Genomic DNA, 22,849 nt, shown 5'->3' with positions numbered 1-22,849 from the left:
AGCATTTTGCTGAGGAATGAGAAGATTACTAGAAAAACTAGAGCACCCAAATCGATCTTTCTAGTTTTGTGATGAAAGTGATGGCCGCACTTGGCGTTTTTATATACCAAAGAAAATGGTTCTGCATTCACTATAAGACAAGGCCATCCCTTTTTGCCTACCTGTTCTTGCTCATCATCCACATCATTACCTTATCAAATATCTGTAATCTGAAAATGTTCTACAGAGTTCTCAAGTGATGATTGAGAGACATGAATCGTTAGATTGGCTCAACATATATTGAATGGACTAATCTAACAACTCATACCCGTCGAGTTTCAATACTCCAGAACATATAGAAAACTTTTACTACTGTCATGCTTACAACAAACCTTAGAGTCCAAGTCAACTAGTATTGAGTTCTTGGAGGTACAACACTGTTGCAATTTCACACATTTTCAACACCAATAATAATGCAACTTTTTCCATTTGCATAGATTAGCTAATTGAATGAAAGTTGAAAAGCAGAAGCAAGCTGCAGAAATTCTTTGATATTTACAATGACTAGTGCAAGGAGAGCTAGCTGAACCTCATCTAGCTTTGATGAAGCAGGCTTCCATACAAAAAGTAGGAAAAAAACCGAAAGATAATTGACACAAAATTACAACCGTTGGAAATTAACATTCGAAAAGATCTAAGAACCGGGTTGTTGGAAGTTAAAAAGTTGTATCAAAAAGGTCTATACCTCTTGGAGCCAACAGATGGAGGACTAATCTGAGGAACTGTGAAGCTATCGTCGACGTTCCACATTGATCTGTAATTGGAGATGTGATTGCTGTTATAGTTGGCTTTGATCATGTTCATATTTGTAGCAGCCTCCTTTGTGGTCTCTTTGAACCCCATTTGTGAATGTTGCAGAGAAGGATTTGATGCTTGAGGGACCCAAATCCCTGGGTTCTGTGACGAGAAAGAGCTGAGATTGCTTTGGATATCATCATCGAAATAGGGTAAAGCTTCATTGTCAGCCTGCAAATCAATCAACCAGGTCAGATCCATATAGACAAGAATGATGAAAACCCAACTTTGGTGATTCCAACAAGACTTAACTAAAACCAACAAAGGGATAGAGACCGATCATATCAATGCAAACCTTACAGAAACCAAAGGGATGGTTAGACGAAATATCAAGAAGGTCCTCAACGTGCCAACCCGGAAGCGTCTCAGTCAAATACTCTGATATGCTACTCACTGATCCAACCCCATCATTTGGTATCAAACTTGCACCACTTTTAGTACTAGTTGAGATCTTGGGAACTGAAGTAGTAGTAGTAGTAGTAGTTGAAATCTTGGGAACTGAAAAGGGATTTGAAATAGATGAGGAAACTGGAACAGGCTGCTTCTTATTGATCAAAGGCTGAGGCTTGGGATCAGTAACCGCAGCAGACTCAGTAGATGTGTAAACTGTAGAGGTAGCAGAGAGCTTGACCCCTGTGAAAAGAAAGCGATTATGCTTCTGTGTGTGTTCGTTTGCAGAGTGAATCGGAACGTCACACTCTCTACATAAGATTGCTCTGTCCTGCTGACAGAACAAGAAAGCTCGTCTCTCCTACAAAATCCACCTCACAGAATCAGAGATGTTCGAGAGGAGAGAACTCACATCAGACCGGTAACAAATAAAATACAAGTTATAAGCAGGCGGTTGGATGATAACCTATGTACCGAGATCTTTTGTGATTAAAACAAACACAGATGAATCAAATACCTGACAGATATCGCAGAGAGGGGAGAGTTTGGAAGAGGAGGGGTGGATGAGGGAGAAGCGCTGGTGTTTGGAGGCGAGCTTATTGGCATGGTGGACACGGTGGTCGCAGCCGTCGCAGAGAGCAGCCTCGTCGGCGGTGCAGAACACCGACGCTTCGTCCTTGTTGCACACGTCACACTGGATCTTCATATGTAAAAGTTGACTATGAAAAACAATGATGAGGATTTGAAGATAGAACTGGCCTAGGCTGCTAGGCTGAACATGCAGAAGTGAAAGGGAGATTTGGATTGAAGCTATTTTAAGAGAGAAAGGAAGAAAATGAGGTAAAGACCAGAGGAGAATAATAAATATAAAGGGAATCACTAAAACAGGTGGCGCACTGAATTAGTAGGTAATAAAATATTGACAACGCGTACGATATCTGGGAAATCTTTGAGGACTCTACTTTATCATCGGAGCAAGCAAAACGGGAGAGGGATGGTGGGTGGTGTTTTAAATTACCGATCAAAATTTACAGTTTCCCGCATTTTTTCACTCTGAACTTGTACGGGGTCCATGAACTGTGTTTTGTCCCCATTTGCCACACCAGAAATGAGCATGCTGTTCTCTATCTCATCTCATATTAAACAATATTGGTTTGATTGTGTACTCCAAGTAAATCGGTTTGGATTGTTCCTAGTAGGGTTAGAGTATAAAACCAATTTTCTGGGACCTTTAGCTTCTTGCCCATGTTGCCAACATGGGAAATCTAGCAAGAACTGGTTAGATTTATCAGAACAAGAAGGCCTCGAAGCTGCTGGTAATTTTTAACGTTGGTACAGCTAGTTCAATCCCAGGCCACCAGCCATGACCAGTCCACATTACTAAACTAAAACCTCGAAAATCATGGAGGAATATTAGGGCAAATATTAATATGGAAAGTGAAATCACACCACCCAAGATCGTAGCTATTTTCTCTTGTGCCATCATGCATACCATCACAGGCAATAACTTGTTGCGAAAGTGATCAAATAATGCGCTTTTCTCTGAGGTGGGAATTTGGGATGGAATATATCTGAAGTCTACTTGAAGATTTGTACGTAAGAGTTCAAGTGGGATGATATAAGTGTACATTTGTGTGTAAAATCTGTTCATAAAAGTGGTGTTTGAGCTCAATACATGAATTTTTTTATTAAATAAATAAAAATTAACGATTACATAATTATGATTAATTCGGTTTTAAAGATGCATTAATTACGTGACACCTCGCTTAATGAATGCTAGCGTTGCAAATGTTGAGTCTTGGCCTGGATCGCGTTACATACGTATACATATATACAGGGGCGTAGGAAGAGGGGGGGCGAGAAGGGTCAATTGATCATTCTCATATTTAATATAAATGTTTGATTTATTTAACTTTCCATATATAATAGCATAATGACCCTTCTAATTAAGTTCTAACCAATGATAATAATGCTTTTTTGGCTCAATTAAATGCATAATTTTGTCTCTTTAGTTTTAGTTGTAATGTTTTTCTAGTTTTTGTATATATTTAATGCAAAGGAAAGATAATTTCTAGTTGTAACGAAATCATAGTCAATATTCTCTAATTTGATCAATCTAATAAGATAATTTATTACGGCTCGATGGTTTCAAAGGTAATAAGTTAAGGAGAGTGCCTGAAGAAATCAGACATCTCTCTAGCAGCGTCATACTTTAGTTTTTTGGTTATTTTTCAGTTTGATTGTTGTTAGAGACATGTATGTTTACGTCAGAGTCTCTAATTCTTGGTCTAGGGTCTCTAGCAATACATAGTTTCTTCTTTTCGTATACTTCAGTAGGTAACTATATATTGTTGTAACTTCGCCTCCCTCTTCTTTTGATTGATGTCAATTATATATATTTATTTACAAGGTAGAATACGTCCTCAATTTTTTTTGTCTCAACTCAATAGCTATTAAGTTTTGACTCTCCTAAACGAAATTTCTGGTTACGCCACTGCATATATAGCTCATAAATGAATGCAAGCGCTTCCATCTTTTTTCTTCCTTTTGATAATTAAGAACAAGTGCTTAAATACTTATGTTATGCTATGAGTTGGGAAGAATTAAGATCTAGAGGGTAATTAGTTTAGGTCGCTCTAAACTTGGGTCCAATAATATAAATATGTAAGGTACATTATGTTACCTATCTCTGCTGCTATCTTAGCATTTTACAGAAGACAATCGAAGCAATTTGATTGGGTGGTTTATTATTATATGTTCTTCATTTGAGCAAGTATTTTTTTTTTTTTTTTTTTTTTTTTTTTGGAGGGGAGACATTCGAGCAAGAAATTATTTTGTGTGTGTATCGAAAAAAAAGAATTTCCTTTGTGCATCCTAGTTAGCTTTGAGCCTTTTTCATATGTCCCAACATTTCTTCGATCTCTAATTATACACAAATTATACTATCTATCCTTTTATAATTGGGATACATGGTAGCATGGGCAGATCCCTTTAATTATTGGTGCATGGGCAGATATATATTCCTACCACATTACACTTTGGTTCATCGCAATATGGGCAAAAATGATCAACAAATGAACAAATTTTTAGAGACTTTGGAGTAGTAATTATGTAATAGAGAGAAGAATCTAAGATAACAAATGTTAGGAACTTAGTAATGATAACGACGAAAAGTGATCAAAATTTCGCTTACTTGTTCAAGTTCAATTATGTATTAACAAGTAAGCTAAATATTATTGTTAGAAATGCTAATTATCTCCTTGTGCAATGTGATCAAAATATCTAAGATCAATTAGTATTAAATTAGAAGCAACTAATTATTCTGTTGGAATCAATTATTTGTCTAATTGTTCATGGCATCATTTATATATAGGATCTTGACAATGCTAGCTCCAAGCTTATGAGTAAAAAGGTGTCTCGGTCACCTAGTTAGGCATGCATAGTCCATTACGGAGGATAATCCAATATACCAAGTACTGTGTATGTGCTTTTGCAACTTTCTTGAAAACTTTGTTGCGCACTTCCTTCATTGAAAATGTCAATTTAAGGGCATACAAAACTTTGTTGCACATTTCTTTCTCTTTTCTTTTGCATATAAAGCATATAGCAGCATTATAGGCCACTATGATTGAAAAATATGGGATGAGCAATTAACCTGAATATTTTCTGTATGTAAGGTTACTTCTATAGTGATCATGCATGTATCTTTCAAATCAACAACTTTAAGATCACTGGCCTTTATACCTGCGAGTAGAATACGTCGTTAGTAGGTAATTACTTTTTCTTTCTTATTTGTAACTGTACTTTTTTTTTTCTGTGAAGTTAACGGGTAGTGGGGAGTTTTTTGTTGCAGTTAAAACTCGTAACTTCCTAATTTTCATAATTATGTACTATATTTTTGATATTTTATTTTATTTTTTCTTTTTACTATAATGTCCAGTTTACTTAATTGTTTTAATTAAACATAATAAAGATAATTTAGAAATAACATAATTTGGTGAAGCTTTTGAGGGCTTTCCTTTATAGTAGTAGAGATATGTTTAAACTTTATCGGTATATGTAAGAGTTAAGAGTGTGTGAGTTATTTAATAAAAAATTTTAAAAAAAAATTTATCTTTCAAGCTATTACAAATAACAGTTATAGAACCTATAGAGCAACACTTCAAGCGATCAAAACACCAAAAATTATATATTTTTTCCACCCGAAACCATGTTATATGTTTTCACCATGCAAGATATGTTTTTGGTAACCCCCTTTACTAGTATAGGTTTAGCTCCGGATCTATCACGTTCTAAAAGATTATATGACGTAATTAGCAGGTACTAAACGACAAACACAGCCTTTTATTGACTAAATGATTTTGGAATTCATTTTGAAATCAGACGATCGACATAAGAAGGATCACATGTCGATCGGTATCACATTGCGGCAAAGTCGATCTGCATGATATGACTCGACATATAATTAAGAATATAAGGGTGGGCGAGAGAATCTGCAGCTTAGGTTTGATTCCTATACCTCTCATCTGGAAATGAAAACAGATCGATCTGCATTAACAACAAAATGCTCAATATTAATTAATTATATTTGGAAGTTTGATATTCTTAATTATATCTCTGGAATTACTTTGGATGTTCGAATTGTCACTATGAAGCTGTACACATGCATGCGCTATAGCTGTGATTGATTGAGCTAGCCTTCAATTATATATATCATCCCCTAGTACAATAATACTTGATTATTTAGTTCCATCAATACTTGTTCATCAGTTTTCGTTCTACTTGTAATATATATTCTCAGACTTAAACAAAGCCAAATATATAGATGGAAAGTGAGAGTCGAGGTGAGCTAGTGATCGATGAGTCCTCTCTGGGACCTTCCCATAAAGACTAGGGAATCATGCAGATTGATGAGAGTAAATTCACTCTGGCCAATGTAAGTTTCAGAGGTCAGAAGCACCATGGATGATAAGTAACTGATGATAAGGTTAAGATGGGCACCGCATGGGCATTGGGATCGATCAAGAAGGATCTGAGACTCAGCTAGCTAGGGATATGTATCAGCTGAGAGATATATACAAGTTTCCAGGAATTGAATTGGAATTTTGCCCTAGTATAATGTAATTGATAAAACGAATATGAACATAGGATCGGAATAGAGGATAAGGATATAACCATTGCCCTAGCTATTAGTAGCAGACAGAATGCTGTTCATTCTGCAGACCATAAGGTTCCTAGGTCCCTTCCCACTTGGGCACTGGACTATTCTATTTCTGCAACTAGCTAGCTGTCTCGATCTGTCTCCAAATTAGGACCGATATGGGGTTTACCTTCTCTCTTTGCCTCTCTCAAGTCCCAAGGCTATAGCAGATAATACAACAATTACCTGAGTCAAACTTATCAAAACCAGATCCAATACAGGGCAAAGGAAGCTCCATTAACACTGAAGCTAGCAGCTCCTCCTTTCATTATATTATATATAATTTCAAGCATATTTTAAGAGAGGGTAATTTTGTAGCTAATACTGTGACAAATTTTGGTCACAAAATAAAAGATGTTTGTTTCTGAGAGGAGAGTGTTCCTCTGGAAACTAGCCTAATGCTGTTTTTTGACTATGTAAACCGTAGGGGCATTAGAGGCATCTCCATTTAATCTAGTGAGGTTTTCATACAAAAAAAAAAAACACTGAAGCAGCTCCGAAAGATGCACGGTTGCTTTTGGATGAGGTAACATCCTCCATCGTTGAGTTGAAGGACTTGTGTTTATGAACTATGAAGTGGAGCCTTCATCACTGGATGGTCTCCTGCAACCTTTAATATTTTCATTTTCTTTATTTCTCACTCAGAGCAGTCCTGTTATTATTCCCTCAATTCCCACACACGTACAGCATAGTTTAGAGAAGTGAACATGAGAAACAAAACTGGCTTCTATTGCAAATCCCGCTTTCAACAGTCATCTACTTTGTTGTTAGATGGAGGTTAAAAGAAAAACCTAATCAGCACTAGTTACATACAGGTGATACAACAGAGAAAGGAAAAAATGGGTTAACTAGGGAACCCAGAAGGTGCAGAAAAATTAGCGCCTTCTGCACCCATCACCGTTCATGGCAACTTCATTGCCCTACGCAGATGTTGTCTTGTGCTAACCTTGAGGCTTGAGTTATGCTATCTAGATACTGCTTCACACGAATTTCGTTCACTTCAAATATGAATGGCATTCCGCGTATCTGCAAGTTGACCATTTGCGGAGATGAAACATTTAGTTTACGTCTAAAGAAATGATATTCATACAAGCAGTAGAAACTTAACTACAATATCATTAGTGTTTTTCGAGCCTGGTCTCTTGACATGATATAGGTGCTTGAGATCCTCCAATTATATAACTATAATCTATAAGAAACAACCTGGCCTCTAATGACTCAAAATAACATGAGACATGCATGCGCGTGCACGCACGCACACACACACACTGCTTTGCAAATAAAACCCCATCCTGAGGGTAAAGCTATAAGGAGAGTAGGAGATCAATGACTCCATGGTATATATACCAAAAGGAACTGTCAGAACATACCTCAATCAAGCAACTGGAACTAAGGCGTAGACTCTGTCCTGGGGTTAATTCCGTGCTATTTACTGAGATTGAACAACTCCCAAGATTTTTCAGATAGAAGGATCCATCTTTTTCCATCTTTAATGTTGCCTAAAAAAAGAAGAAAAGAAAAATGTAGTGATTTCATTACGACATAGAACTTATGCCTTTTTAGGATTCGAAACAAGATATGAACAGCATAATATGAGAACATCTAATTCTAAATAAATATAACATATAAACAGATCTGAAGTTATGTGCTTCAAACAGTTGGAAGGATAATGGTATGAACGATATGAATAATAAGTTATAAGTATTCATACCTGTTGCCGAGAGACTTTATTACCACTCCCTTCTCTTGCCAAGTCAATGTCAACAATAAGATCGTTTGTTGTCCTACCCAGTAACACCTGTGGAGGTCAAAAATTATACAGTCACAACTCCATCACATGAAATATTGACTGACTTACTTCGACAAATTATGTGACCCGATACCTTACTCTGGTCTCTTAAAAGTAATTTTGGAATAAAGAATTTCAAAAACCCTATTTATGATCAAAAGTGAATTTACTACATGAATCAAAACCATCATTTTTAAAATAATAATAATAAAAATAATATCGCTCCAATGCATATGTACCTAGATCACTTGGACAATATAGAAGACGAGGAGTTAAATTAAACAGAGAGAAATCGCATTCAACAATTTATGATTCTCTCCCAAACCCAACCCAGACAGACAGAGAGAGAGATCCCAAAGAAGGTCCATAGAATAGTCCCAATTAGGATTGAAGAGAATTCAAGACTAATTCCAATACCTCAGGCTTCTTAATAAAATGCTTTGAATGGCGGCCATACAAAATGGCAAATGCTCCGTGAGATGCAATGGCTCTCTGCATATACGAATAAGCACCCTGCTCCAGTCTCATGATTGCTCTCTTAGTGTCCTCATCCTGGTATCTTGAGACTACATATAGAGAACTCAAAATTAACAAAAAAAATAGTGAATTTGAAAAACGAAAATATTAGTTGAATACGGAAATTGGGAGGAAAAGAAAAGTTTGTATGATATATGTGTGTATATAGCGTGGAACTCAAAGTTAATGATCATTCAATAAGGAAGCGCCAACTGCACCCAGTATATCCAATATGTAATTCATCCTTTTCCTTTACTACAGAATCTATTTCAAAAAAGAGTAATGCGGACATCATCTATTGTGATGCAAACTAGTGTAGACCAAGAATAATCCTACTTCATGGAACACTTACCATCTGATGTGTCAGATGAGCGTACATATATCATATAAAAGCATATAACATCTCTCTAGATGTAAATTACAATACATGGCCAACCCAAAGAAGAAGCTAATTTCATATGGATACTTTACACATAAAACTAAACTGTACCAGTTATTAGGCGAATAGATTTACCAGCTTATAACTAGTATGAACATACAAGTAATAAGCTGATCACTAAACAGATAGAAGCTCGACTGAGTATTACCTTCCTCACCAGAATACATTTCTTGATCATCTGGATCCAAATCCATGTCAAGTATCTGCAGGTGGAACAAAAATAAAGGAAATTGAAACATAGCTAGGACAATGAAAGCAAAACAAGCATTTATCAACTAGATAACAGGCATTTGAGGACTCACCATTGCCTCTATATCTGAATAACATGGTATATCATCATCACTCTCTAAAAGACCCTCAAAATCTGATGTCATTGGGTTTACTTCTGGTTCTAAGACAGCATCATCCATAGGCGCAACTTCTGCAAGTAATGATGGATGATCTCTAATTGTAGCTGATGCATCAGGTTCCCAATCAGTTTCAGTAGCATATGGCTCAGGATAGCTTCTAACGCAATCGTAATCAAGATGTGGGTGAGCCATATGAGACTCTGTTGAGGTATACCCAAGACAGTTTGTCAATGTACTGTCTTCCTCCATAATTCCGGGAAGAGGATTTGTGATTGCTTTAGCCGAGTCAATTTGACCCCAATTACCACTGACATGACATGTACTTGTAGAAGCCACATCAACCGGGTTAGTCTTGGACGGCTCAAAATCACTCAGAGGTTGTTTTGAACTCACTTCTAGTATACAGTGTGATTTTCCAGGATTCCTTTGTTCTTTTGGCATTAAGCTGGGGACCTTTCTTCTAGTATCACCCTTTCTTTGATTAACAGTAAGATCCTTAACAGATGCACATATCGGCTTTGGCTCACTGTCTTCTTTTACTTTACAGTGAGTTGATGACAATGGCACATGATTGTGAAAAATCACATCATCGTTGCATGGAATTTCCCATTCCTCAGTATTCAACGTGCAACAGATAACTCCATCTTTATATTCAGGAAACTGAGAGTTTGAAGCTGTTGGAGATGATTGCATCAGCATCTCTGGATGGCAATTCATATCATCATCAGGGAGGGACCCCCTTATGTCATCTGCCAGTGCAGGACCTATACAAGAGGGATCCATAGGGTACATAGGTGGAGCCATAGATGTCCCAGGCTCAATTCGATTAATCATGTGTTCTTCAATATCATCCTTTGGAGAACTCATCAAAAGTGAGCTCAGGCCATCATAGTATGACTTATCGATCTCATCTTTGAACATGAGTTCCTCCTCATTTGTAAAGTTTAAAAGGGAATTGGACAATTCTGCCAAATAAACATCAGTAATAGCCGGACTCTTGAAATCACTGACTTTGACTTCTGGCCCCAGGTCAACATTGTATCCTGATATTGTAGTGTTCTTGGCACCAATAACGTCAAGAAGTTCAAAAGAATCTCTTGTACAAGTATCATTCTCTCTGGGGCCAATATCAACCGGCACGGATGTTGCTGGAACTGTGCTCCAGATATGTGATTCAGGAAGTTGAGTTGAATACTCCAAGTCATGAAATGATGCAGTGCTTTCTGAAGCAGTTACATTTAAAACCTGATTCCCTTCAAATGGGGAACACAAATGTACCCCGTCATTATTAATTTGATCAAGCGAACACGGAGGTTCCATTCCTGAATTACCGGCACTGAACATGCTGCAATCCAGCAAATCCTTTGGTTGACCGAATTCATTGACCTCAGATCCATTCCCTGTGATTGGCAGATTGTCTTCGATATAGGGAACTTCTTCATGTAGATTATCTTGTTCAACTAAAAAATCTTCTTCAGTGGGCTTCTGCAGTCCTCCAAATGTATCCGCAGTTTCAATACCACCAATTACAGTGCTGTCATGCATCAGATCTTGTGGAAATGTCTGATGCATAGTATTATCCATATCTGATCCGTCAAGTCCAAAATTATGTGCGATTGGATCTCCAGTCATGACATGTTCAGAGAGAGGCTCATCTCCATTTACAATATAGTTACTATCGCTGGGTGCAAGTATAAAACTGAGGTCCATGGAGTCAAATGGCTCGCTGCAGATCCTTTTACGCAGAGCAGAGTAACTACTCCGAACACTTTCAGCTTTTCTCTTTCCAGGTGCACATTTGTTTTCTTTTGAACATCCTACCCTACTAAACTTTGATGCAAAATTTGGAGTGGCAAACTCAAACTCAGCCATGCGAGCAGAAGCTTCTTCAGCCACAACTGGATCATACAAGATAGAGTACCACCGATCTTGCAGTTCTTGCACAGTAAACCTTCGAGAAAAATGAACTGCGCCTTTAGCAAGTGATTCCAAGGAAGCACCAGCCTGCAAACAGAACAAAAGAATACATCGAACCCCCAAGATACAACTATTAAATCCAAAAATAACTTTCGAGAATATAGGTACAGTCTTCTCATAATCTAAACAGCAGTTATTATCCTCCTGAAATTTTCCGTTATAAAGATTCCCTATCAAGACCTCAACTTTTTTAAAGAGCTCTAAATAGATAGGTTCTTTATGAAAGAACATTCATGTTTTAGCACATGTATCATGCTTCTGTGTAACTTGTATAACAAATTATCACTGGTCAAAAATAAACACTTTGAAAAATGCCAAACTCTCACTCATCTCTGAAAGAGACACCAGGACAATCCACCCTAACTAACAGTGGCAATTAGTTCTTAGTCAGACTAATAGATACCGCAAACAATGACTCAACCGCAGCAAAAACTCTATCAATCTCTTGATTCTATTGCTTGAATTGACACTTAAACACACTACAGCCTATCATCAAATCCCCTCATTCTTCAAATACAATTCAAAAAACTCACAATTTTAACCTCATACAAAAATTAACTTGTTCGAAATTTAAACGAATTATATCACAATAGTTAAATGAAGAACATTATCAAAACTTCAAAATTTTGACCTCAACGGCGTTCTTGAGCAAAACATCGTCGGCCGGAATCCAGGCGCCGACGGCCGAGCTCCGCGCCAGAGCTGCGTCCCCGGCCATGCCTACGCCTCAGCTTCGTCGAGCATAGGTGAGAGAGGGGTTGGGAAGGGTTTTAGAGAGGTTTCGCGACACGTGGAGGGCCAATTGGGCGTTTGAGGTGAGCGATTGGCGACGGGTGTGAGGCGGTTGGGGAAGAAGAAGAAGAAGGTGCAGAGGTTGGCGAGGACTCTCCTGCTCAGTGCCCGGGGTTTGACCATTGACCATAGAGTCCCTACTTCCGAAGAAAACTATTTATAAATTGCATTTGGTTCTTTTTCTGGGTACAATATATTTGTGTTTTTTTTTTTCTTTTATGCTTCTTTCCCTTTTCGATTATAGTTTTCTTATTTTTGGACCATTATACGAAACGTTTTAGCTCGAATAGGAATTTGAAGATTTACATTGTATTCCACGAGATTCGGGATCTTATTGTATCTTTAGATTACGTAAATATTTAAATTGAGTGAAACATTTGTTTTACTTTTTCAAGTTGGTTTTATGAAAGGAAAAATTTTAAATACACATCCCTAATCTTTTAATACACATCCCTATTTATTTTATGTTTCTATTGAGATTTTATAGGTAAGCTAAATGACCAAAATATACATCTATTATTAAAAAAAAAAATCACGCTAGAAGTATTCTTTCCAACGTCTTCTACCCTAAAATCGTTGAAAGCACGTCTTTTCCCTTAACCCCAATTCTTCTCCACAATTCATTTGGGTTGTTTTTTTTTTTTTTTTTTGTTATCCGTATCAGCTTTAGTTTGATCTTATAGATCATATTGTCAAATACTGCCTCTTTATCAGGTTTAATTTGATCTTGTAGATCATATTGTTAAGTACTGCATCTTTATCATGACATGTTTTATCGAATAACTAGCTATCTATGTTTAATAGCTACTGTACTTCTACAGTTGTACTAGCTTGTGAATTTTGAAAACATGTATTGGTGATTTAGAGTTGAGATATAACAATAATCATTTGATTATAAATTGAACGATGATAGCAAAAATTAGACGAAATAATATGTAAAAAGAGATACCAAATAGTAAATATATATTAATTATATTAAATAACGGAATATTTCATAAATTAAGGGCATTTGAAGCATTTTGGGATGTGTATTAAGTATAATACTGAAATGAAAAATTTGATAAGTGGTGTATTAAGTAAAGGATGTGTATTAAGATATTAAGGATGTGTATTTAAAATTTCTCTTTATGAAGATTAAAGCTCGAGTTTTGTGGGTAATACAACTTCATTTTTGTATCTTTCGTTTAAGTAGAAAATGATCAATCTGTCCGACTTTACGAAGAACGCATGGTTGGTTTTTTTTCATTTCAAATAGCTAAACTGATTAAAACTTTGATTTCGCAATAATGTTGTGACATGACCTTATTAGACATTTTTTTTTTATATCGGATTAGACATGTTTCTCATATCTTGACAAGTAATTTTTGGGGGAAAAAAAACACATGGAAGATTCATTAGTCAGAGAATGGAATTAGCTTCGAGAAACTGAACATCCAAAGTTGTGATCCGGAGGCCCAATCAGGGAAAAAAGAAGTTCTAAACCGGAGGCTTATTTCACATAGTAGGAAAGCAAAGTGAACAAGCAACTGATCAGAAGTCTTCAATCAAATCTACTGTTATAGCAAACAGATCGCAATCAAAGAACAAAAGACATGCCGGGATCAATCAGAATGTCATGGACACAGTACAGTACTCTACACGCATCGATCTCAACCAGCCAAGCATCCCTTAAGATAACATCTACTACTAGCTAGCTAAACAGCTTAATTTCGTCTTCTAATATCAATACATAGAATGCATAGTACTCCACCACAGTTTTGAACTTCATTGCGGCAAAGATTAATGTTTTCGACCTGTTATTGGGATCGATCAACTTCCTTGAATGATACTCGATCAAAGCAAGGGGGTGTAGGTCGTACGATCTGAACCTCCTCCTCCTCCATGGTGAAGATTAGGATGATGATGATGAGAAGGTTGCAGCCTTAAAGGAAATACATTGTGAGGGTGTTCATTTGCTGAATAGCCAATGACTGCAGAATCATAATATTCCACTCCATCTTCAACCAGTCCATAGTGCGGATCATCCATATCCTATAAATAAAAACAGTTTAAAGAAAGCACTCACATTGATCTAGCTAGCTTCTTGATTTGGAAAAAGAAGAAACAGAAAGTATATATAGGGCAAAGAAGCAAAGACGTATGTTTGAATTACTAGCTCGACAAGAATCAATAAACTTTACTGCAAAGTAATGCATACAAATTCATAGAGTCTGTTGTTACACGCTGTTGCATTCCGAATCTGTCATCAAGTAATGAAGAGAATGAGAAAGATTCCTCTAAATACATAGACGAATACATGCATCAACAAATTAATGTCAATGGACAAAGGATTGCCAACCATATATATATACATGGTGAATGAGATTACCTTTTTCGTCTTGGTTTGAATCTGATTCATGATCAGCTTCTCCTGTCAATCATCACAGATGTTAATATTAGCTAACACAGCTACATTAGGAAGAAGAAAATGCAGTAACAATAAAACTAGGTAGTGACTCTAGTAAGGTAGGTTAATGCTAGCTAGGTCTCGCTGCTAGCAATAAACTCATATATAGATCTTCTTCTTTCTTGAATAGATCAAAATCAAACTATAACAAAATAAATTCAAACAAAATATACACATTGATAAAGAAGGATATGAAAGATCATTTGCGGCAGAAATTAGAAATAAACAATTCAAGGGAAACTCAAATATACATATATTCCAGTTACACCCATTTATTTGAGGGGAGCATATATATAGAAAGAAACCCGTCTGATCAAACCTCCTCCAAATCAGTGAATCACCCATTTTCTGATAAAACCTTGAAAAGAGGAGAGTCTCTTAAGAAAGTGATTCAAGATTGAAGTGGCCAAAACACAAGCCATCAATCTGATTGAAGAGATGGAATACATGGAGTACATTAGACAGACCACTTAGTCTAAAGATACAGCAATTAATCTTCCATACTATCAAGGATTCAAACTATGCAGTGAAACTTGACAACAAATCTGCAAAGAAAAGAAAGTGAACTCACAGCTAGCTCTAGCTAGCCTATATATGAGTTTAACTTGCTGCACCTATATATTCACCTAAACCCTAAACTTGCTGCACCAATATTCATTTTTAATTTAATACATTGGCTATGAAATTACTTGATGTCGTTGATTAACCTAGTGAGTTATACAACAGCCATTAGAATAGTTACGATTTTGTTTTAGTGAAGATTTTAACCATGAAATTCTAATAAAGAAGTCACATTATGCAGCTCCTCCCATCTTTGTAGTTCTTGATATCATTCAATAAACCTATTCCTTTGAAGAAATAAAATAATAAGAGCCATTATGATTTATAGATTACTGAACACCAAGAGATCGAGGAGCAAAGATCTGAACAACCTTGCGAAGACGAACAACTTCTACAGCGGTTTCCATTTCTTTCTCAAGACTGAGCAGATCAGCAAATCTCAGATCGTTCAAACACTCGCCCAGCCTTTGCCTATATGTCAAAATCAAGAACTCATCAGCCAGAACATCAAACTCATTACATTTTGGAATGAAACAATGAGCAAGAAAATTAACTAAAAATATAATTTCACATAAATATTACCTGATCTGCCTCTTCAGACTCTTATTAGTCTCTTTCAGCTTCTTCAAATTTTCTTGCATCGTCTGCACAAATTATCACAATCATATAAAAATGTGCTTAGTTACGTACACTAGTATAGCTAGACACAGAGAAATAGTCAGAAAGATCAGATCACCTCATAGTGCGATTTCCAAAGGTCGATTCCAAGAAGCTTCTGGTACTCATCGTACACTTGCTTTGTCCTGCACAAAAAATGTAGTAACATAATTAAAACCGAAGCTAGGTTTTGAGAAGCGGAATGAGATCTCGGAGCTAAGGATTAAGATTACGTACGTGGTGGAGGGGCTAATGAACTCATGAAGCTTTCCGGAGGAGGAAACCATGAGGAGAGAAACCTTGGCATCACAGAGAACAGTGAGCTCATTGGCCTTCTTGAAGAGACCGTTCCTTCTCTTGGAGTAGGTGACCTGCCTGTTCGTCACGTTCTCTATCCTCTTGATCTGGATCTTACCTCTCGCCATTGTAGTCCGATCTGAGTTGCAGGATTAGCTTAGCTCTAGATATAAAGAACCTAAACAGAAAATAAGCACAGGGCTAATGTGTGGATAGAGAAGCAGAGAAGAAAGGCATTACTGAGAATGGAAAGGGTTTGGGGATTGGTGATTCACATAGATGTGGGGGAAGAGCTAAACGTGGCGATGTCATTCCTGGTTTGCTTCCTTGGCTCGCATTTCGATGTGCGTGGGGGACCAATATACGCCATGATCATCACTACACTTTCCGTCCCCCGTTTTCCGTTTTGATGTAACTGGGCAATCTAAGACAGACTCGAAGATCGAGGAGAGACATGTTAAGTTAGTTTCCTCCATGCTTACCCTAATGAGGAACTAAACTAAACTCAGTTTACCACCATATATTTATAAGTCTCTTTCATCATAAGTTCAAAGTTACAAGACCATTTGATCACCACGATAAGAGTCTATGTGTGCAACCTCTATATCCAGGAAACGTCTTGACATGACCTAATTGACGCGGATTACTCTACCGTGTTCAACCTCCATATTTAGGAAACGTTTTGATATGAGCTATTGGCGCGGATTAGTCTACGGTGTTGATCCGTATGGAATAAAAAAGGCTAGTAACTTCTTGACTTTGAATTTTCAATACTCTAAAGCGTCGTATAGTTTTAGGGAAATGTAGATCAGAGTTCATTCATATATGAAGATGTAAAATCCAGTGGCCAAAGCTAGGGAAGTCGATCATTGTTCTTTTGGTTGATTAGCTGGGTTAATATTCCCTGGGTTTTTCATTGGATGCATAATGCATTGAAGCGTGGGCTCATAGAGCTGCACCAAGTAGCTGTTCTCTCGGAACTTGTACGTTGTTAACGTTGTTCAAAATCTTCAAGGTAAAGTCCTTTCAAACGTCTAATCAATTGACGACCACACGAAACTATCAAAACAAAGACAACACATACCAATATCAATGGGCCTCACGTCTGGACCTACTAGTATAGTAAGAGGCCCAAGGCCCACTCTCACTCGAGAAATTCACCTGTACTTGCATCTTTCATCCTCTTTCAATCCCAAAAACTCCACATTGTGGAAGGAATACATTCTATCAGTTCGTATTACAGTGCAGAGTATATATTTTGTGTATAATGAATCGAATCAATACATTTCTATTTTACATCTTGAATTATAGGACTGTACGAATCAAAAATCGCAATGTTTCAATCATCGTCCTCACTGCTGAGTAATGCAAATGAAAAAGGGTAGAATTTGTAACCAGAGCCCTCATAAAACTTGTTCATGAACTCCACCCAGTGAAGCCTCAAGGCATGCAAGAACGCACTCAAGGTCTCCATCACTAGTAGCACTCCACCAGTTGCACTTATAAAAACGATTATGCCAATGATTAGAATAATGACATTGTCGTACCTGCAGTAGTAATTCCCACGAGATTCATTCATTACTTGGCTACTTTGAGATCTCAAAGTTCAGTAATAGGAGCAAAGACACGAGTAAAAGAAGGAACTTACCCCCAAGCTAGAAGTAGAACCTTGTCGTAAAATACACTGGACAACTCTGAATGTGCTAAGCTGAACATACACAAGAAAAAAAAGGACAAGCAAGATGATCATCATTTAATAGTGAAAACTGAAAGTATCAACAACTATTTGAGATGTGCAATTACACACATCCTTGAAGGTTAAGATGTCTAAATCAGCTTGTATGTTGTGAAAATACGAAATGGTTTAAGTTTCAGCCACCTACCTGAGTGCCCATAAACGCAAATATGAAGCTGTATTGGACACTGCTCCAAGAACAAATTCTATGGTATGTATAAGTTGGTGTACAAAGATCTCGCTGAATTCAAATTCCTCGTGATCTTTTGATTTGTGATGGTCTTCCTGGTCATCATCAAGAGGATCCTCCCCACTCAGAAGCAACGCGTAGGATTGACCTTGGTGCCTCTGAGGAAACAGGGTATCAAGAGATGGCAATAGGATGTTAAAAAAAAAAAAAGAGCATTCAATGCAAGAATGAAGGGTTGTAGGTGCAAGAACTATATTTTAGACTATAAAGGAAACATTGATGTTTCAAGCATACCTCCTCATGCTGCTTCTTCAAGAAATAAGGCTTTGGAAACAGCATCCATGGAACAGCAACAAGAGCTGATAGTAATAATAGAACCTGGTTTTTAGAAACAGGGAACTTAAAAGATCAGCACCATTATATCATACTGTTTTTCAAATTTTGGCAAAATCCAAGAAAAGAGAATAAACCTGAAGGAATCCTTGCCCCCAAAAGAGCTGGTTTTCACCCAGATCGTCGAAAGGACTCAGGAACATGTATATCATTACATGATACAAATCAGCTTTTGAACCAGTGCACCATTTCACAATAATTAGGAGCGAAAGGTAGCCAAACAGACTGTTCAGAAATATCATCTGAGGAACAAATTGGTACCTACAGAAACATGGTTAGTTATGATGACTTGATAGTCAACATTTAGAAACCAACTTATAACACTTAAACATGACTGACTCTTCAGAAGTACAGACGACTGAAACGAGAGTAGCTATTTGCAAACTGAAGGTCGGACGCGCATAAAGGATATACAAGACCTCAAACTCTCTTTTAAGATAGGATTATTCGACTAACTTTACTTAGTTAAATATACACATGCATAATGAAGTAACATGCAGGACCAACTATCAAGTTGAGAAATGCAGCTTACCAGACATTCAGCTTATCAGCAAAAAATTTTGCATTGACATAACTTAATACAATTCCAAGATTCATCTGCGCTACTCCTAGGAGGATTGACATCTTCATCTTCAACGAGTTCAGAAAGGGTAACTCGGACCTGGAACCATGCCATTTAGGGTCCAAACCAAATGGATAGGTGTCACGCACCTTAGTCAAACCCACTGTTGTGGCATCCCTGCAATAACAACGAGAAACTAGTAACCAACTCAAATGGGAATGGTATACCATAATACCAAAAATATGTTCAAGTATCTCAGATAGATTGTGTACCTGCAGGATGGGTCGCGGCATGCATAGGCAGAAGGGCCAAACAGTTCAAATGGGACTGAAAAGAATTCATTGTATATCAATCCTGTGTAGATTGAGAACAGCGCCATCATAAATATAACGTAACGCCCACCAAACGTCATTTCAATAATGTCCCCAAGTTTCTGTGGTCAACAAATCTAAGTAAGTAGAAGTTGTATAACAATGCAAAATCACAAGGAAAGAGTGGACAATCTCCTGTCAGAAAGCCATGCACCATTACCTGATTAGAAAACTTTCTCTCGCTGATGATGAAATATAGTGTTGCCAGCAACAAGCAAATACCATGCCCCCAGTCTCCAAACATCACAGCAAAAAGGAAAGGGAAAGTGACAATGGTATATACACCAGGATTAGCCTCCTGATACTTCGCAACCCTGTGATGATAGTACTTCAATCAAATTGTTCATGTATATAACCTCCATGTGTCCTACAGCTTGTAGAGACATAACCTACAAAACTGACTCACCCATATGCATCAACAATTTCTTGAAAAGCAGTAGTAAATTTGTTTGTACGGAAATATGTAGGTGGCGATTCCTTTGTGTGCAAAACCTGGAATATGGCCCCAACTTGGGAGTTGCTATCGTAGGTTGCCTGCTGCAGTGCATTTTGGATCTGAAAAATTCAGACTTGCATTAATAAGTATTCTTTTCAAGATGCAAAGCACTTGTTAATACTTCAAGTCAACTTTTTATTAATGAATGCAATGTTATGTGTTTCACCAGGAAACTGTTGCGGAATAAAAGAACAGACCTGAAGTGACGCTGATACGGGACACCAACCTTCTGCCACAAGGCACATCTTTGTCACATCGATGCTCAGCATATTTAAGGTGTGGTAAATGGATTTTTCCTTCTTCACCTATCAAGTCATAGAGATATAAAAATTAGAGCACAAATTATACTCGGTGATAATGACCAAATTTACATGGGAATCAGTCTAAGAATTTAGACAATGAAAAGAGAAACTGTAGATAAATGGAAAAAGTCAACAAACCAGAAGATTCCATTGTTCATATTGATGTCCAATTGTCTGTAATAAACTGTTCCGATGCAACAGTCCAGCATCAATAGTAGACTTCAGCTCTGAAATTTTTCCAGACACCTAGAAATTAAAGGGGTTATAGAGTTCAGATTGTACAGTAACTTCTCTTAATGCTATATACACAATTGGACAAAACGGAGTGTACCACTATAGCTACTAGGATATGATGGTTCATGTCTAGCAAGTTTACCAGGCTCTTAAAGTTTTTCCTCTGCATGACTGCTTCACGCTGTTTTAGCAAAAATGCTACTACTATCTTTTATGAGCACAAAGTGTTTGAGATTTTGGTGATATTAGTTTCAGATATACAGACCAAAACCCTGTAGTATAAAACCTTTCTGAAAATACATGAGTGCAATACACAAACCCATTATAGATGATGTTTAAGCAATAAAAGTTATGTTTATGCTGGTACTAGTGAGAAAATGAGACCATCCAATGACATATCAGATGCAGAACCATTCTAGATGCAACTTGTGACCACACTATAGCTACCAAATCACAACTCCTGACAATAATCAAAAGCTTAACAACAACAAATTGGAAGAACAGGAATGTCTGTCCACTCTGTGTTTCTCAAATACACATGAATACCGCAAGGCAAGAGAGCTCAACATTTGCAGTATCCAGAAGTTCTTGGTATACATATAAAGCAAAAGAACAGTGGCTACCTCAGTAATCATCTGAAATTGTTTTCCCAAGTCATCTGTAAATGGGTAACGGTTTGCTCCAAAAGCCTCACATATTTTCAGAATTTTACTCTTTGCCCTTTCTCCGGAATAGAAGATGATAAATACATTTTTCTCAACCTGTAAAACAGTAGTCTATCAATAAGAACTTGTGAAAGATTGACCATCTAGTTGGATGAGAATGAAATCTAGAACATGTATGCACAAACACAGTGTAGGAAAAAAATAAAAGAAAATTTTTACACACACAATATATAGCATGCAGGAAGCAAACCATTAGTTTCTGTCTGATTAAGGCTTACACATACATAGAGGAACTCTTCCTTAAATCACAACCCTCAGTGGGAACAAAATTTAAGATTGAAAAGAAGAAAGATGCAAGTAACACCATGCATTGTCCCCATAACCACAACTAAAATGATATCTTGGAACATTAAAATGACAATTGAGTATTAACCTTCTCTCCTGATACAGGATCAACAACAGCACCATTAACGACAGATTGCTTCAGAAATACATTACCCCTGGTGGCACGAAATAGAATCCTTTCAAAGGCCATAGATTTTTCTCTTGGAACAAGACCACTCACGGACCCAAGCTTTACATGCTTTGATGGATCTGTTGTCATTTCCTACAGAAAATAAAACCATAACATCATTCAAGGGTAAAGGAAAAGGAACTTAACAATGAAAAAAAACATAATAGAAAAATACAAAGCTGCACTTGTTCGAGTAATAATGGACTGTCCATGGATCTTTCACCCATGGGCTGCACTTCAATTTCTCTCTGCTGAGCTGCGGCAATACTTTGAGCTGAACTAAAAAACTCCCCAGCCTGAAATGAGTACAAAAGGTCAGCATGTAGTAATAATTATTTTCTGTATCACATCAACATAAATGCAAACAATGTTCGTATACAAATCAGTGCAACAGCAGTTAAGAAACAATTCATACCTTCTGCAGTACAAGCTTGTATTCTAATAGCTCGTTATAAGTGCGTTGCAATTGTTCATTATTTGCATTCATTTCTAACAAATCACCTTCAAGTTCACCGAGTTTAACCTGGCCACACTCCCCCAAATCAGAAGCTGATACGACAATAGTCTCAAAAAAACTCAAAAACAGCATTTCAACTTGTCAAACTACCTCCAAGCTATCGAGATCAGTTTCATTGCTCATTGTCGACATTGTTGATTGTGACAACAACCCAGCCTTCCTCATCTGATCTCTAAAGAATCGTAACCTTCTAGCCATTTCCCCGCATCGTTTGATCTACACAGCCACACGCATCGGATCACATCCAATTCCAAATCCAACACATAGATTTCACAATGTGGCATACATTTCAATCTTATTTAAAATACGAAATTGCTATGCTGATTCAATTTAGAGAGAGAAGATGAATGTACCTGAGCGGCGTAAGTTCTCTGGAACGGACTCTTCTCCGCATTGAGCTTCAAATTAAAATTGAGAAATGCAGACATTAATAGACAAATAAATCATCAAATTAAGCAGGAAATATGAGAGGCCGGGAGGAGGGGACTAACATCTTTGAATTGAAAAAGGCCGAGCTCGCCGAGGTAGGAGATGGCGCGGCGAGACGAGTCAATCGGAATGATCAGGTGCACCAATTGCATTGGCTCCGACCGAAACAGATCCATCGTTGGCCAACCATCCA

At 37.2% G+C, this 22,849-nt stretch overlaps 4 protein-coding genes across 4 annotated transcripts; all 4 read right to left on the bottom strand.

The window, feature by feature from the left end:
* Nucleotides 1-470: 470 nt before the first annotated feature.
* Nucleotides 471-2,079, bottom strand: LOC101305337 (probable salt tolerance-like protein At1g75540-like). The gene is made up of 3 exons (XM_004291767.1): nucleotides 1,742-2,079; nucleotides 1,130-1,585; nucleotides 471-1,005 (listed from the first exon to the last, which is right to left on the bottom strand). The coding sequence occupies exons 1-3, from the start codon at nucleotides 1,928-1,930 to the stop codon at nucleotides 709-711; spliced, it is 942 nt and encodes a 313-aa protein (XP_004291815.1). The 5' UTR covers nucleotides 1,931-2,079; the 3' UTR covers nucleotides 471-708.
* A 5,150-nt stretch (nucleotides 2,080-7,229) lies between these two features.
* LOC101301268 lies at nucleotides 7,230-12,213 on the bottom strand. Its single transcript, XM_004293141.1, has 7 exons — nucleotides 12,127-12,213; nucleotides 9,471-11,522; nucleotides 9,317-9,371; nucleotides 8,631-8,779; nucleotides 8,136-8,222; nucleotides 7,795-7,923; nucleotides 7,230-7,450 (listed from the first exon to the last, which is right to left on the bottom strand). Exons 1-7 carry the CDS (start codon nucleotides 12,211-12,213, stop codon nucleotides 7,337-7,339), a joined length of 2,673 nt encoding a protein of 890 aa, XP_004293189.1. The 3' UTR covers nucleotides 7,230-7,336.
* Nucleotides 12,214-13,816: 1,603 nt separating this feature from the next.
* LOC101305039 (floral homeotic protein DEFICIENS-like) lies at nucleotides 13,817-16,674 on the bottom strand. Its single transcript, XM_004291766.1, has 7 exons — nucleotides 16,189-16,674; nucleotides 16,031-16,097; nucleotides 15,877-15,938; nucleotides 15,666-15,765; nucleotides 14,656-14,697; nucleotides 14,485-14,526; nucleotides 13,817-14,318 (listed from the first exon to the last, which is right to left on the bottom strand). The coding sequence occupies exons 1-7, from the start codon at nucleotides 16,374-16,376 to the stop codon at nucleotides 14,121-14,123; spliced, it is 699 nt and encodes a 232-aa protein (XP_004291814.1). The 5' UTR covers nucleotides 16,377-16,674; the 3' UTR covers nucleotides 13,817-14,120.
* A 732-nt stretch (nucleotides 16,675-17,406) lies between these two features.
* Nucleotides 17,407-22,842, bottom strand: LOC101304739 (vacuolar proton ATPase a3-like). The gene is made up of 18 exons (XM_004291765.1): nucleotides 22,719-22,842; nucleotides 22,581-22,625; nucleotides 22,318-22,443; nucleotides 22,126-22,233; nucleotides 21,896-22,006; nucleotides 21,630-21,803; nucleotides 21,155-21,292; nucleotides 20,436-20,543; nucleotides 20,193-20,300; nucleotides 19,906-20,054; nucleotides 19,660-19,813; nucleotides 19,401-19,561; nucleotides 19,099-19,305; nucleotides 18,644-18,827; nucleotides 18,468-18,551; nucleotides 18,132-18,331; nucleotides 17,897-17,956; nucleotides 17,407-17,795 (listed from the first exon to the last, which is right to left on the bottom strand). The coding sequence occupies exons 1-18, from the start codon at nucleotides 22,830-22,832 to the stop codon at nucleotides 17,588-17,590; spliced, it is 2,439 nt and encodes an 812-aa protein (XP_004291813.1). The 5' UTR covers nucleotides 22,833-22,842; the 3' UTR covers nucleotides 17,407-17,587.
* Nucleotides 22,843-22,849: the final 7 nt, after the last annotated feature.

Source organism: Fragaria vesca, linkage group LG2 (genome assembly GCF_000184155.1).
Source record: "Fragaria vesca subsp. vesca linkage group LG2, FraVesHawaii_1.0, whole genome shotgun sequence".
NCBI lineage: Eukaryota > Viridiplantae > Streptophyta > Magnoliopsida > Rosales > Rosaceae > Fragaria > Fragaria vesca.
This window is presented reverse-complemented; position numbering and strand designations above follow the sequence as displayed.